The sequence below is a fragment of the Bombina bombina genome, chromosome 10, assembly GCF_027579735.1.
Source record: "Bombina bombina isolate aBomBom1 chromosome 10, aBomBom1.pri, whole genome shotgun sequence".
In the NCBI taxonomy this organism is placed as follows: domain Eukaryota; kingdom Metazoa; phylum Chordata; class Amphibia; order Anura; family Bombinatoridae; genus Bombina; species Bombina bombina.
In genome coordinates, this window is record NC_069508.1 from 61,493,283 (window position 1) to 61,510,119 (window position 16,837).

General features: G+C 40.7%; 1 protein-coding gene across 1 annotated transcript in view; it reads left to right on the plus strand.

The window, feature by feature from the left end:
• LOC128641456 (cyclic AMP-dependent transcription factor ATF-6 alpha) overlaps positions 1-16,837 on the plus strand; it is a 351,342-nt gene that overhangs the window by 129,334 nt on the left and 205,171 nt on the right. The window contains exon 11 of the mRNA XM_053694096.1: positions 1,773-1,889. Coding sequence (XP_053550071.1) covers positions 1,773-1,889 — 117 coding nt within the window. The remainder of the gene's footprint in view (positions 1-1,772; positions 1,890-16,837) is intronic.

Here is a 16,837-nt window from a genome sequence, read left to right on the forward strand (position 1 = left end):
TTATATTTGTTAAAGGGACATTATTATATTATATTGGTCGCAAGCCATATTTCTTAAACACACAATAGTGTGCTGTCGATAGTATTAAAATGATATGCTCTAACGGATTGCAGCATATTACAAAGACCCTTTAACACTGTAAAGAAAAGATTTTAGGGCCATTAAAAGGGGCTACAGGTTTCTTAGGAACTATTTTAGGCCCTTGTTCTGTCCATACATTAAAATCTATAGAATAATTTGAGAATCCTGTGCATTACAACAATCCCCTATAAATTGTAACATTATTGTCCATCATGTAAATAATTGCCAGTAATTTCCTCTTTCTTGATTTAATTACAAAGTAAAGAACAGCGACTGTCTCCTGTAATACAGACTGTTATATAGAGCACAATATCCAGTTGCTTAATTGGGTCCATATTGCTTTTTATTGTTTCTAACGGGGACTTATGCTTTTTGGTTAGTTTACTTTCCAATTTGTGGTTACTGGCAAGTAGAGCAAAGCTAACCAAGAACTTGTTTAATTGCATTTGTCAGCTGAGTGAAGAGTTCATAAACAAATTAGCTCTTCTATTGTCATATATGGGCTGTGTGATATACTTGAGAGACAGCTAGTAAATTATTCTCTTCATATTGCCTGTGCTCATATTTCCCAGCATTACTTGTATATTGCATAGCAAAATCTCGTGTTACTTTAAAAGGACATGAAACCCAAATAAATTATTTTGTGATTCAGACAGAGCAAAGCATTTAAAAAAACGTTTCTAATTTACTTCTGTTGTCAAATTTGATTCATTCTCATGATATTCTGTGTTGAAGAGATACCTAGGTAGGCATCTGCGGCACTACATAGCAGGAAATAGTGCTCTTGCAAAACTGCTGCCATATAGTGATACAGAAATGGGCTGGCTCCTAAGCATACATTCCCACTTTTCAACAAAAGATACCAAAAGAACAAAGAACAATTGATAATAAAAGTAAAATAATAAGTTGTTTAAAATTGCATGCTCTAGCTGAATCATAAAAGAAACATTTTGGGTTTCATATCCTTTTAATGGGTCATTTTACTATCTAGGGTCTATCATGCATTTTTTTTTTCACGTGGGGTATAAACCGCACAGTAACATCCAAAAAAAACTGTAAACACTTTGGAATGACCTTGTTTAGGTGAAGGAAATAAAATACTTAAAGCGAACAGTTAGATCACAACACAAGTCAAATATTTTAATGGAAATTTATGTTGTTATATTTATCAATTAAAGGGACATGAAACCCAATTTTCTTCCATGATTCAGATAGAGAATACGATTTGAAACAACTTTCCAATTTACTTCTATTATTTAATTTGCTTCCTTCTCTTGTTATCATTTGCTGGAAGTTTTATCTACGTAAGTTCAGGAGCAGCAGAGAATCTAGGATCTAGCTGTTGATTGGTGGCTGCATATATATATATATAGATTGTGATTGGCTCACCCATGCGTTCAGTTAGAAACCAGAAGTGCATTGCTGCTCCTTCAACAAATGATACTAAGTGAATGAAACGGATTATATAATAGAAGTAAATTAGAAATTTGTTTAAAATTGTATTCTCTATATGAATCATGAAAGAAAAATTTTGGGTTTCTTGTCCCTTAAAGTTTACATCTAGAATGTGATTATCCTTTGTATGCTACATCAACAAAATCTCTACAAAAGTACAGTTATAGCAAACAAGTTACTGATACAGTTACACAGCATTTTGTAGTCACATGTACATTTAATATGTTGTCCCGCAGGTCTGGTCAGTATATTTCCGATAGGAAGGAGTTGATGGTCGTTAAAGAGGAGCCCTTGTTATATATCCCTCCACCACCTCCTTGCCGATCGCACGTTAACAAGACAGAGTCACTCAGGTTAGTATAACTGCAATTTACTGTTTAATTATCCCTCCCAGGCTGTTACTGTTAAGATCAGTGTCTAATAGTAATGTAGCTCCAAATATTAAAGGGCCCACTGCACCAACCCACAATCAAATAAAACTTTAACAGCCATTCCTTGTTCTTGGACAAACCGGAACTCACAAACAGCAAGATTACAAGTGTTGCGGTACAGCTATACCGCTGAAAATGTGGCTATTGCGTGCGGAATATGCAAGTCTCCCGTATTACAAGTTGCGGTGGTACAGCTATACTGCTAGCATTTTAGCCTTTACGCAACTCTCCATTCCGCACTCAAAAAAATTACTTTTGAGTGCAGAATTTTCATTGTGCCTGTCCGGCTATAATGCTAGCGTTATAGCTTATACCACCAAGATCCATTCCGCTATCTGAGACCAGTAGTTATGGATTTTTTTTTATTTTTTTTTTAGTTAGTACATTAACACCTATAAACTGTTGTGAACAGCTAATAGGATTTAAGCAGCTCTCATCCTACTGGCTGATTTTAATATTTCAGCCAATATGAATGCAAAGGTACCCCAATATAAAAGGGGTACCTTGCATTGAAGCTTGAGTGTGTGGTGGACGATCGCATGAAGAGGAGGATCCATGTCGCTGAAGACCGGGGCCGCTGAAATGGACCAGCGCTCCGGATCCGTGCATCGTTGAAGACTGCTCCACACCTCCGGGAAGAAGATAGTAGATGATGCCGCCCTGGAAGAAGATCTTTGCCGTCTGGATGAAGACTTTGCTCTGCCTGGACTTCCAGATTTCAGGAACAGTGAGTAGATTTTCTGGAGTTAGTGTTAGGTTTTTGGGTGTTTTTTTTTTTAGATTAGGGCATTTTTTATTTTAATGGCCACAAAATAGCTGATTGCCCTTTTAAGGGCAATGCCCATACAAATGCCCCTTTAGGGGCAATGGGTAGCTTAGGTTTTTTTTAGACTTAGGTTTTTTTTATCTTGGGGGGGTTGGTTAACTGGGGGGTTTACTTTTAGGGGGGACTTTGTAATTTTTGTATGTAAAAGAGCTGTTTAATTTAGGTCAATGCCCTACAAAAGGCCCTTTTAAGGGCTACTGGTAGTTTATAGTTTAGGGGGTGTTTTTATTTTGGGGTGGCTTTATTGTTTTTATGGGGCTATTAGATTAGGTTACATTTTTATTTTTGATAGTTTTGTTTATTATTTTTTGTAATCTTAGAATTTTTTATTTTTTGTAATGTTAGATTATTTTAAATTTCCGTAATTTTAGTGTTTATTTTTGTAATGTTAGGTTTTTTTAAATTTTTTCGTAGTGTTAGGATTTTTTAATATTGTAATTTTTTTATTTTTTTTATTTCATTTTATTTTTTTTAAATAGTAATGTTAGGTTAATTTATAGTAAACTTTAAGCTCAGTTTTTTGTTTTTTTCACAGGTAAGTTATTATTTATTTTAAGATAGTTATATTGTAAGTTTAATTTAAAGTTAGGGGGTTGTTAGGTTTAGTGGTTAATAGTTTAATGTTTTGTGATGTGGGGGGCCAGCGGTTTAGGGGGTAATAGGTTTAGTTTAGTGTTGGCGATGTGGGGGTCCGGCGGTTTAGGGGTTAATAGATTTATTTAGTTTTGGCGATGTGGGGGTTGGCAGTTTAGGTGTTAATAACTTTATTTTATTAGTAGTGATGTGGGAGGGGGTGGTTTAGTGGTAAATAACTTTATTTTATTAGTAGCGATGTGGGGGTTAAGGCATTAATATGTTTATTTAGCGTCAGCTATGTCAGAGGGGGGCTGTTTAGGGGTTAATAACTTTAATTAGTGCTGGCGATGTCGGGTGAAGGCAGATTAGGGGTATTTAGACTAGGGGTTTATGTTAGGGTGTTAGATTTATATATAACTTTATTTTCCCCATAGACATCAATGGGGATTGGTTTAAAACGATCGCCATTTTGCGATCGCAGGTGTTGTTTTTTTTCTCTCCATTGATGTCTATGGGGGAAAACGTGCATAAGCACGCCAAGTCAGGCCTTGGCTTTTGTGCTGTATGGAGCTTATCACACCATATCGCACAACAAAAGAAGGTTTTTCAGTAACTTGTAATGGCAGCGGTATGGAGAGTGCGATACAGCTATTTTTTTTGCGTTATTTACGCACCGGCTTTAGCGCATAACTTGTAATCTTGGTGATAATGTGTAACACCCGTATTGTATACCAAACTTTTCCATACTGCTGTGTTTTTTTATTTTTTTGTTTTTTAACATTTATTTTTTGTTATAGCATGGTGGTTGAATAATCAGTCTTACAAGTGTAAAGTCTGAAAGATTGATACGCTTAATTTTTATTTTATTAACCCTAAGTAAGTGTATTTAAACCCCTACAAATGATATAAACACATAGGTTAAGTACTTCTAGGAAGCAGCAAGTATTTGAGAGCTGTATGGGTAGGTAGTGGATGTTCACTGCATTTCTGTTTGCTAAGGACAGACATCTATATTTCTCCAACATTGGTGTGTCCGGTCCACGGCGTCATCCATAACTTGTGGGAATATTCTCTTCCCCAACAGGAAATGGCAAAGAGCACAGCAAAAGCTGTCCATATAGTCCCTCCCAGGCTCCGCCCCCCCAGTCATTCTCTTTGCCGCTCTGAACAAGTAGCATCTCCACGGAGATGGTGAAGAGTATGTGGTGTTTAGTTGTAGTTTTTTATTCTTCTATCAAGAGTTTGTTATTTTAAAATAGTGCTGGTATGTACTATTTACTCTGAAACAGAAAGAGATGAAGAGTTCTGTTTAAAAGAGGAGTATGATTTTAGCAGCAGTAACTAAAATCAATTGCTGTTCCCACACAGGACTGTTGAGCTGAGAGAACTTCAGTTGGGGGGAACAGTTTGCAGACTTTTCTGCTCAAGGTATGACTAGCCATTTTTCTAACAAAACTGTGTAATGCTGGAAGGCTGTCATTTTTCCCTCATGGGGATCGGTAAGCCATTTTCTTAGACTCAAACAGAATAAAGGGCTTATTATGGGCTATAAACTGGTAGACACTTTTAGGGGCTAAATCGATTGCTTTATTTAGGTATTATATGCAGTTTGAAGTGAATTTCACACTTTTTTAATATTGGGGAACGTTTTTAGCGCCAGGCACTTGTTAAGACACCTTCCCAGTCAGGAAGGGCCTTTCACTGTAGTAGGCAGAGCCTCATTTTCGCGCCATTATTGCGCAGTTACTTTTGAGTACAGTACATGCAGCTGCATGTGTGAGGGTCTGGTATCCACTGAAAACGTTCCTAGAAGGCTTCAATTGGTATCGTATACCCCCCTGGGATTGGTGAAGTCGCAACAAAGGCTGTGGCTGGGACTGTAGGGGGGTTAAAATTGCAAACTGCTCCGGTTTCCACATTTTAAGGGTTAACAGCTTGAAAATTGGGGTGCAATACTTTGAATGCATTAAGACACTGTGGTGAAAATTTGGTAAAGATTGGATAATTCCTTCATAGTTTTTCACATATTCAGTAATAAAGTGTGCCCTGTTTAACATTTAAAGAGACAGTAACGGTTTTGTTTAAAAACGGTTTTTGTGCTTTATTAACCAGTTTAAGCCTGTTTAACATGTCTGTACCTTCAGATAGATCATGTTTTGTATGTATGGAAGCCAATGTGGTTCCCCCTTCAAATATGTGTGATAATTGTGCCATAGCGTCCAAACAAAGTAAGGACAGTACTGTCAAAAATAGTAAGGTTGCCCAGGATGATTCCTCAGATGAAGGAAGTAGACATAGTTCTACATCATCTCCTTCTGTGTCTATACCAGTTATGCCCGCGCAGGCGACCCCTAGTACTTCTAGCGTGCCAATGCTTGTTACTATGCAACAATTGACGGCAGTAATGGATAACTCCATAGCTAATATTTTATCCAAAATGCCAGCATTTCAGAGAAAGCGCGATTGCTCTGTTTTAAACACTGTAGAGCAGGAGGGCGCTGATGATAATTTTTCTGTCATACCCTCACACCAATCTGAAGTGGCAGTGAGGGAGGGTTTGTCAGATGGGCAAATTTATGATAGGAAGAATTTCTCAGCAGGCAGAACCTGATGTTGTAACATTTAAATTTAAATTAGAGCATCTCCGTGCATTACTTAAGGAGGCGCTATCTACTCTGGATGATTGTGACAATCTGGTCATCTCAGAAAAATTGTGCAAGATGGACAAGTTCCTAGAGGTCCCGGTGCACCCTGATGCTTTTCCGATACCTAAACGGGTGGCGGACATAGTGAATAAGGAGTGGGAGAAGCCAGGCATACCTTTTGTCCCTCCTCCTATATTTAAGAAATTGTTCCCTATGGTCGACCCCAGGAAGGACTTATGGCAAACAGTCCCTAAGGTCGAGGGGGCGGTTTCTACACTAGCCAAGCGCACAACCATTCCTATTGAGGACAATTGTGCTTTCAAAGATCCTATGGATAAAAAATTGGAGGGTTTGCTTAAAAAGATTTTTGTACAGCAAGGTTACCTCCTTCAACCTATTTCGTGCATTATTCCTGTCACTACAGCGGCGTGGTTCTGGTTCGAGGAACTGGAAAAGTCGCTCAGTAGGGAGACTCCGTATGAGGAAGTCATGGACAGAATTCATGCACTTAAGTTAGCCAATTCCTTTATTTTAGGCGCCGCTTTGCAGTTAGCGAGGTTAGCGGCGAAAAATTCAGGGTTTGTAATTGTGGCGCGCAGAGCGCTCTGGCTAAAGTCTTGGTCGGCGGATGTATCTTCCAAGACAAAATTGCTTAATATCCCTTTCAAAGGTAAGACCCTTTTTGGGCCAGAATTGAAAGAGATTATTTCTGACATCACTGGGGGAAAGGGCCATGCCCTCCCACAAGATAGACCTTTCAAGGTTAAGAATAAGTCCAATTTTCGTTCCTTTCGCAATTTCAGGAACGGACCGGCTTCCAACTCTGCAGCCTCTAGACAAGAGGGTAACGCTTCCCAGACTAAACCAGCTTGGAAACCAATGCAAGGCTGGAACAAGTGTAAACAGACCAGGAAGCCTGCTGCTGCTACCAAAACAGCATGAAGGGGTAGCCCCTGATCCGGGACCGGATCTAGTAGGGGGCAGACTCTCTCTCTCTCTCTTTGCTCAGACTTGGGCAAGAGATGTTCAGGATCCCTGGGCACTAGAAATAGTTTCTCAGGGTTATCTTCTAGAATTCAAGGAACTACCCCCAAGGGGAAGGTTCCACATGTCTCATTTATCTTCAAACCAAATAAAGAGACAGGCATTCTTACATTGTGTAGAAGACCTGTTAAAGATGGGAGTAATACACCCAGTTCCAACTGTGGAACAAGGTCAGGGGTTTTACTCAAATCTGTTTGTAGTTCCCAAAAAAGAGGGAACTTTCAGATCAATTCTGGATTTAAAAATTCTAAACAAATTTCTCAGAGTTCCATCGTTCAATATGGAAACCATTCGAACAATTTTACCTACAATCCAGGAGGGTCAATTTATGACTACCGTGGATTTAAAGGATGCGTATCTACATATTCCTATCCACAAGGATCATCATCAGTTCCTAAGGTTCGCCTTTCTGGACAAACATTACCAGTTCGTGGCTCTCCCATTCGGGCTAGCCACTGCTCCAAGGATTTTCACAAAGGTGCTCGGGTCCCTTCTAGCGGTTCTAAGACCAAGGGGTATTGCAGTGGCACCTTATCTGGACGACATTCTAATCCAAGCGTCGTCTCTTTCCAAAGCAAAGGCTCATACAGACATTGTTCTAGCCTTTCTCAGATCTCACGGGTGGAAGGTGAACAAAGAAACGAGTTCCCTGTCTCTGTCGACAAGAGTTCCCTTTTTGGGAACAATAATAGATTCTTTAGAAATGAAGATCTTCCTGACAGAAGTCAGAAAGTCAAAGCTTCTAAACGCTTGTCAAGTTCTTCACTCTATTCTGCAGCCTTCCATAGCTCAGTGCAGGGTTGATGGTTGCAGCAATGGACATAGTTCCTTTTGCTCGAATTCATCTAAGACCATTACAACTGTGCATGCTCAAGCAGTGGAATGGGGACTATACAGACTTGTCTCCACAGATTCAAGTAGACCAGATGACCAGAGACTCACTCCGTTGGTGGTTGACCCAGGATCACCTGTCCCAGGTAATGAGTTTCCGCAGACCAGAGTGGGTCATTGTCACGACCGACGCCAGTCTATTAGGCTGGGGCGCGGTCTGGGATTCCCTGAAAGCTCAGGGTCTATGGTCTCGGGAAGAGTCTCTTCTCCCGATAAACATCCTGGAACGGAGAGCGATATTCAATTCTCTCTGGGCTTGGCCTCAACTAGCGAAGGCCGGATTCATAAGATTCCAGTCAGACAACATGACGACTGTAGCTTACATCAATCATCAGGGAACAAAGAGTTCCTTGGCGATGAGAGAGGTATCCAAGATCATCAAATGGGCGGAGGATCACTCCTGCCATCTATCTGCAATTCACATCCCAGGAGTAGACAACTGGGAGGCGGATTATCTGAGTCGTCAGACTTTCCATCCGGGGGAGTGGGAGCTCCACCCGGAGGTGTTTGCCCAGTTGACTCAATTATGGGGCCTTCCAGACATGGATCTGATGGCGTCCCGTCAGAACTTCAAGGTTCCTTGCTACGTGTCCAGATCCAGGGATCCCAAGGCGACTCTAGTGGATGCATTAGTGGCGCCTTGGTCGTTCAACCTAGCTTATGCGTTTCCACCGTTCCCTCTCCTTCCCAGGCTTGTAGCCAGGATCAAACAGGAGAAGGCCTCGGTGATTCTGATAGCTCCTGCGTGGCCGCGCAGGACTTGGTATGCAGACCTGGTGAATATGTCATCGGCTCCACCATGGAAGCTACCTTTGAGACAGGATCTTCTAGTACAAGGTCCATTCGAACATCCAAATCTAGTTTCTCTGCAGCTGACTGCTTGGAAATTGAACGTTTGATTTTATCCAAGCGTGGGTTTTCAGATTCAGTGATAGATACTCTGGTCCAAGCCAGAAAACCTGTGACTAGAAAGATTTACCATAAAATATGGAAAAGATATATCTGTTGGTGTGAATCCAAGGGATTCTCCTGGAGTAAGATTAAAATTCCTAGGATCCTCTCTTTTCTCCAAGAAGGTTTGGATAAGGGATTGTCAGCGAGTTCTCTAAAAGGAGAGATTTCTGCTCTATCTGTCTTGTTACACAAACGACTGGCAGCTGTGCCAGATGTACAAGCTTTTGTACAGGCTTTGGTTAGAATCAAGCCTGTTTACAGACCTTTGACTCCTCCCTGGAGTCTAAATTTAGTTCTTTCAGTTCTTCAAGGGGTTCTGTTTGAACCCTTACATTCCATAGATATCAAGTTACTATCTTGGAAAGTTTTGTTTTTGGTTGCTATTTCTTCTGCTAGAAGAGTTTCTGAATTATCTGCTTTGCAGTGTGACCCACCCTATCTGGTGTTCCATTCAGATAAGGTTGTTTTGCGTACCAAGCCTGGTTTTCTTCCAAAAGTTGTTTCCAACAAGAACATTAACCAGGAAATAGTTGTTCCTTCTTTGTGTCCGAATCCAGTTTCAAAGAAGGAACGTTTGTTCTACAATTTAGATGTAGTCCGTGCTTTAAAGTTCTATTTAGAAGCAACAAAGGATTTCAGACAAACTTCTTCTTTGTTTGTCGTTTATTCTGGTAAGAGGAGAGGTCAAAAAGCTACTGCTACCTCTCTTTCTTTCTGGCTGAAAAGCATCATCTGATTGGCTTATGAGACTGCCGGACGGTAGCCTCCTGAACAAATCACAGCTCACTCTACTAGGGCTGTGGCTTCCACATGGGCCTTCAAGAACGAGGCTTCTGTTGATCAGATATGTAAGGCAGCGACTTGGTCTTCTCTGCACACTTTTGCCAAATTCTACAAATTTGATACTTTTGCTTCTTCGGAGGCTATTTTTGGGAGAAAGGTTTTGCAAGCCGTGGTGCCTTCTGTTTAGGTAACCTGATTTGCTCCCTCCCTTCATCCGTGTCCTAAAGCTTTGGTATTGGTTCCCACAAGTTATGGATGACGCCGTGGACCGGACACACCAATGTTGGAGAAAACAGAATTTATGCTTACCTGATAAATTACTTTCTCCAACGGTGTGTCCGGTCCACAGCCCGCCCTGTTTTTTTAATCAGGTTTGAAAAATTTATTTCTCTATACACTACAGTCACCACGGCACCCTATAGTTTCTCCTTTTTTTCTCCTAACCGTCGGTCGAATGACTGGGGGGGCGGAGCCTGGGAGGGACTATATGGACAGCTTTTGCTGCGCTCTTTGCCATTTCCTGTTGGGGAAGAGAATATTCCCACAAGTTATGGATGACGCCGTGGACCGGACACACCGTTGGAGAAAGTAATTTATCAGGTAAGCATAAATTCTGTTTTTTTAAATTGTACATTATTATGACTTTAATGTGTACAAGGTAATTTCTCAATATGAAATTAGAAATGTACAAAAAAGCCCAAAGTCTTGGTTTAACGTCACATAATAAGGTAAAAATGTAGTAATAAAAAGGTGCATTGTTCACAAGAACGTCTTAGATTCAGAAGTCACAGCTTTGCAGGCTGGGAAAGGCTAAGGGTCAAGGTTGACAAATTCCTGAAAGACAGTCCTCAATCAATGTGCTGCCGATTTGCTGCACTGCCCTTTGACTGTTCTCTTCAAAAAGCGCTTCACTCTGGCCGCACTTTTAGAAAACGTACACAGTGTAGCCAGAGCACAACACACATCAGACTGTTTCAGAGAACAGTCTGATGTGAAGCAGCTGTGCAAAGCAAAAGTTGGAGCCATTCCTGAATGTGTCCTGTTCTTTCTGCAGGCATGCTGTATTTTCTGTGATGACATCATAGATCATACCATGTTCTGCCTTGGGGCAACATTCAATGTGTGCTTAAAGGAATGTGTAAGTCAAATTATTCAAATAGAGCGTGCAGTTTTAAACCGCTTTTCAATTTTGCTTCTATTATCTAGATTGTTATCTATTATTGCTTTGTACTCTTGGTATTCATTGCTGAAAAGCACACTTAGGTAGCCTCAGGAGTTGGCTGCACATATATGACTCTTGTCACTCGCTCACCCGATGTGAACGACTAGCTCCCAGTAGTGTATTGCTGCTCCTTCAACAAAGGATTCAAAGAGAGTGACACAATTGATAATAGAAGTACACTGAAAAGTTGTTTAAAATGGCATGCTCTCTCTGATTCATGAAAGAACAACTTAAGGCTCTATGACCCTTTTAATTTTCCTATTGTAAAATTATTCACACAATCTTGGAAAGTGTGCTCAACAGGATTGATCCTTGAGCATGTTTAAAGCTTCTCTCACAGGTCTCATAGGGCCTGATGATCTAAAGAGCTCTTGTCAGTACTGCAAGGTCCTTCAGACAATTTGACAAATGCAAATTTTAGCTGTAGACCTGTTTATCTCACTATGCACGGTTCTATGTGTGAAGGATAGACACATGCTTACAAAAACCTAAAAGATTTTGTGCAAATTTCTTTCCATGTTGGCGAGCTTTTGATCATCAGACCCATAGTATTATCTAAGCATGTTACACTAGCCGGTATCCCTGTTTTTATTTTGCTAAATGTAAACTGGCAAGTTTTCCTCAAACTGCAGAACTAGAAGCAAATACAAATAAAACTAGTGGAAAACATTGCAATTTAATTTCTTTCTAATGGTTGTGAGAATCCGCAACCTTACTCTTGGGAATACTTCATCCGGCAACCAGGAGGAGGCAGACACCCCACACTAGAGCTTTAAATATCCCTCCTACTTCCCTCTTTCTCCCAGTATTTCTTTGCATCATCAAGGAGAGGGCAAGGATAGAGGTGCTAATGAAGGTCATTCCGTCCCTCAATGGACAGTTATTGGAAGACAGGAATAATGTTGGATACTTAGTCACTGGTGTTGCTGGGAAGTCCCCAAGCCTTCTCCAGTTGGAAGATGTAAATGTTCCCAAGATCAGTCCCAATTGTCAGTAATACAAGGGGATAGGGACGTGTAGCACTCCTTTCCTCCCTGGGGACTTGCAGAGGTGTGAGCAAGCTGGAGGGAGGGTGCTTAGTTAGTCAATTTAAGGGGGCTCTTGGGGTCCATACAGTGTTCAGTGAAGACTTCTCTAAAACCCCTGAGTTCAACTCTGGCACTAAGATGCGATTGCGCAGAGGTTTGTGCACAGCTTGACATGCAGCGTATTTCTGGGATTTCCATGCTGTGTCATAGTTTAGTACATTGGCAAGTAATCATAAACGTGAAAGTCTAAACACTTGGAGGCGGCCTCTTCCTCTAGGGGTGTTACTACGACCCAACTAGCCATAGATTCTGAGGTGGACTCCTCTATGTCTGAGGGAGAGGTTTCCTCTGAGGACTCAGGGTCAGACCCAGACAAGGAAACTGACAATATTACATTTTAATTTAGGATGGTACACTTGCGTTCTTTTTTAAAGGAAGTCTTAAAGACGTTAGGCGTACAGGAGTCAAAACCAACTGAGGAAAAGCCTATTCAAAAGCTGGACAAGATCTTTAGGCCAAAGGTTAAAGCTGCATATACATTTTCATTCTCTATGCTTGGGTATTCATTTCCAAGAGTAAGGTTGTGGACTCACAGCCAAGAAATGAACTTTATTTATTCTTTTGGCTTCACGTTTGCTCTCTCCAACAAGAAAAGTGAAAGTCAATCCTAGCGTTTTTGAAACGCTAGGATTGACTATTGAAACAAATAAAGGGGACCTTTATTGATGAAGTATAAGATACTTTATGCAGAAAGCTCCTTTATTTGTTTCAACTGATCGCCGTTCTTAACTGCTTAGGAAGCCCACGGCAAAAAAATATTTTGCTAAGAGGTGAAGTTTTTACCTCTTAGCAAATAGCCGTGCCGTAAATCCGTCCCCCCAAGTGCGCCAAGCCAGATTTACCGCACGGCTATTGGCTAAGAGGTGAAAACGTCACCTCTCAAGCAAAACAACGATCTGCTGTGGGCTTCCTTAGCAGCTCAGAGCAGCAATCGCTTGAAACAAATAAAGGAGCTTTCTACATGAAGTACCTTATACTTCATGATTAAAAGTCCCCTTTATTTGTTTCAATAGTCAATCCTAGCATTTTTTAAATGCTAGGATTGACTTTCACTTTAATTTCTATGGCAGACAGCTCACCTTTGTTTGGAACTTCCTTGTTCAGTCTTCATTTTTAGTTTGCTAGGGAACTGTAATGCAAAAAATATCTTAGAACAAATTTTTTTTATTTTTTTTATTTTTTTTAAAGTAAGTAAGACTCCTAGAAGATCAAAAATGAAAACTAATGTTGTAAATTCAAGAACTGATTTATATACAAATAGAATTATGTGCCCACTGTGAAGCCTGAATTTTGATTGCTTCTTAGAGATTGCACTTGAATACTTGGTAGGAATGCACACTGTTAGATACATATGGTCTACTCTGGGGAATTAAGCTGCGTTAATGTTTTGGAGACCAAATCAGCTGTAGAATTGTTTTAGATTTTTTGTTTTTTTTGTTTTAAATCTTGATCTTGTGCTTGACTAGTATCAGTATAAAGCCACGTTGAAGGGGAATCTAGTCTGTTAAATCACTTTAAATGATTGTTTCTCCTCTGCATTCCCCGGGAATCATAGACAGGCAAGGTTTTAACATATAAAAATGTTTGCTTTCAGCTGAGTTAATCACAACATCTGAGCAACTGAGTGTTTCACCTGTGCCATAGAGCAGATGTTCTGGAAATATGGCCTGTTTAGACTGCCCTGAGGACTAAAGTTTAAGAATTACTGCTTTATGTCATTTGAATGCTGTCTGCCAATTAATGGTTAACTGTCAGGCTACTGTGTAATGCATTGTACCCATCTCTGGCAGGCTAGGGGTTATTGCATTTAGATTTGAATGTGTTTTTTTTTTGGGTGGGGGGGTTATAATAAGTATTCTGATTACAAAATTCCTTATTTCAATAAAGTAATCAAATAATCAATTTCATCCTATTTTGCTCTTCAATGAAAATATTTCTCTTGTTTAGTGTATCCAGTCCATGGATCATCCATTACTTGTGGGATATTCTCCTTCCCAACAGGAAGTTGCAAGAGGATCACCCACAGCAGAGCTGCTATATAGCTCCTCCCCCAGCTGTCATATCCAGTCATTCTCTTGCAAGCCTCAACCAAGATGGAGGTCGTAAGAGGAGTGTGGTGTTTTATACTTAGTTTATTCTTCAATCAAAAGTTTGTTATTTTTAAATGGTGCCGGAGTGTACTGTTTATCTCAGGCAGTATTTAGAAGAAGAATCTGCCTGCGTTTTCTATGATCTTAGCAGAAGTAACTAAGATCCATGGCTGTTCTCACATATTCTGAGGAGTGAGGTAACTTCAGAGAAGGAATGGCGTGCAGGTTTTCCTGCAATAAGGTATGTGCAGTTAAAATATTTTTCTAGGGATGGAATTTGCTAGAAAATGCTGCTGATACCGAACTAATGTAAGTAAAGCCTTAAATGCAGTGAGAGCGACTGGTATCAGGCTTATTAATAGAGATACATACTCTTATAAAAATGTAATATAAAACGTTTGCAGGCATGTTTAATCGTTTTTATATGTATTTGGTGATAAAACTTATTGGGGCCTAGTTTTTTTCCACATGGCTGGCTTGAATTTTGCCTAGAAACAGTTTCCTTAGGCTTTCCACTGTTGTAATATGAGTGGGAGGGGCCTATTTTGCCGTTTTTTTGCACAGCAAAAATTACAGACACAGACATCCAGCTTCTTCCTGCATGATCCAGGACATCTCTGGAGGGCTCAAAAGGCTTCAAAGTCGTTTTTGAGGGAGGTAAAAAGCCACAGTAGGGCTGTGGCAGTTGTGACTGTTTGAAAAAACGTTTTTATCATTTATTATTCCATTTTGGGTATTAAGGGGTTAATCATCCATTTGCAAGTGGGTGCAATGCTCTGCTAACTTGTTACATACACTGTAAAAATTTCGTTAGTGTAACTGCCTTTTTTCACTGTTATTTCAAATTTTGACAAAATTTGTGTTTCTTAAAGGTGCAGTAACGTTTTTTATATTGCTTGTAAACTTGTTTAAAGTGTTTTCCAAGCTTGCTAGTCTCATTGCTAGTCTGTTTAAACATGTCTGACACAGAGGAAACTACTTGTTCATTATGTTTGAAAGCCATGGTGGAGCCCCATAGGAGAATGTGTACTAAATGTATTGATTTCACCTTAAACAGTAAAGATCAGTCTTTAAATGTAAAAGAAATATCACCAGAAGATTCTGACGAGGGGGAAGTTATGCCGACTAACTCTCCCCACGTGTCAGACCCTTCGCCTCCCGCTCAGGGGATGCACGCTAATATGGCGCCAATTACATCAGGGACGCCCATAGCGATTACCTTGCAGGACATGGCTGCAATCATGAATAATACCCTGTCAGAGGTATTATCCAGGTTGCCTGAATTAAGAGGCAAGCGCGATTGCTCTGGGGTTAGGAGAAATACAGAGCGCGCAGATGCTGTAAGGGCCATGTCTGATACTGCTTCACAATATGCGGATCATGAGGACGGAGAGCTTCAGTCTGTGGGTGACATCTCTGATTCGGGGAATCCTGATTCAGAGATTTCTAATTTTAAATTTAAGCTTGAGAACCTCCGTGTGTTGCTTGGGGAGGTATTAGCTGCTCTGAATGACTGTAACACAGTTGCAGTACCAGAGAAATTGTGTAGGCTGGATAAATACTATGCGGTGCCGGTGTGTACTGATGTTTTTTCTATACCTAAAAGGCTTACAGAAATTATTAGCAAGGAGTGGGATAGACCGGGTGTGCCTTTTTCCCCACCTCCTATATTTAGAAAAATGTTTCCAATAGACGCCACTACACTGGACTTATGGCAGACGGTCCCTAAGGTGGAGGGAGCAGTTTCTACTTTAGCAAAGCGTACTACTATCCCGGTTGAGGACAGTTGTGCTTTTTCAGATCCAATGGATAAAAAATTGGAGGGTTACCTTAAGAAAATGTTTATTCAACAAGGTTTTATTTTACAGCCCCTTGCATGCATTGCGCCTGTCACGGCGGCGGCATTCTGGTTTGAGGCCCTGGAAGAGGCCATCCATACAGCTCCATTGACTGAAATTATTGACAAGCTTAGAACACTTAAGCTAGCTAACTCATTTGTTTCTGATGCCATTGTTCATTTGACTAAACTAACGGCTAAGAATTCCGGATTCGCCATCCAAGCGCGTAGGGCGCTATGGCTTAAATCCTGGTCAGCTAACGTGACTTCAAAGTCTAAATTACTCCACATTCCTTTCAAGGGGCAGACCTTATTCGGGCCTGGTTTGAAGGAAATTATTGCTGACATTACTGGAGGTAAGGGTCACACCCTTCCTCAGGACAGGGCCAAATCAAAGGCCAAACAGTCTAATTTTCGTGCCTTTCGAAATTTCAAGGCAGGTGCAGCATCAACTTCCTCCGCTTCAAAACAAGAGGGAACTTTTGCTCAATCTAAGCAGGCCTGGAAACCTAACCAGTCCTGGAACAAAGGCAAGCAGGCCAGAAAGACTGCTGCTGCCTCTAAGACAGCATGAAGGAACGGCCCCCTATCCGGCGACGGATCTAGTAGGGGGCAGACTTTCTCTCTTCAACCAGGCGTGGGCAAGAGATGTTCAGGATCCCTGGGCGTTGGAGATCATATCTCAGGGATATCTTCTGGACTTCAAAGCTTCCCCTCCACAAGGGTGATTTCATCTTTCAAGGCTATCTGCAAATCAGATAAAGAAAGAGGCATTCCTACGCTGTGTGCAAGACCTCCTAGTTATGGGAGTGATCCATCCAGTTCCGCGGACGGAACAAGGACAGGGTTTTTATTCAAATCTGTTTGTGGTTCCCAAAAAAGAGGGAACCTTCAGACCAATTTTGGATCTAAAG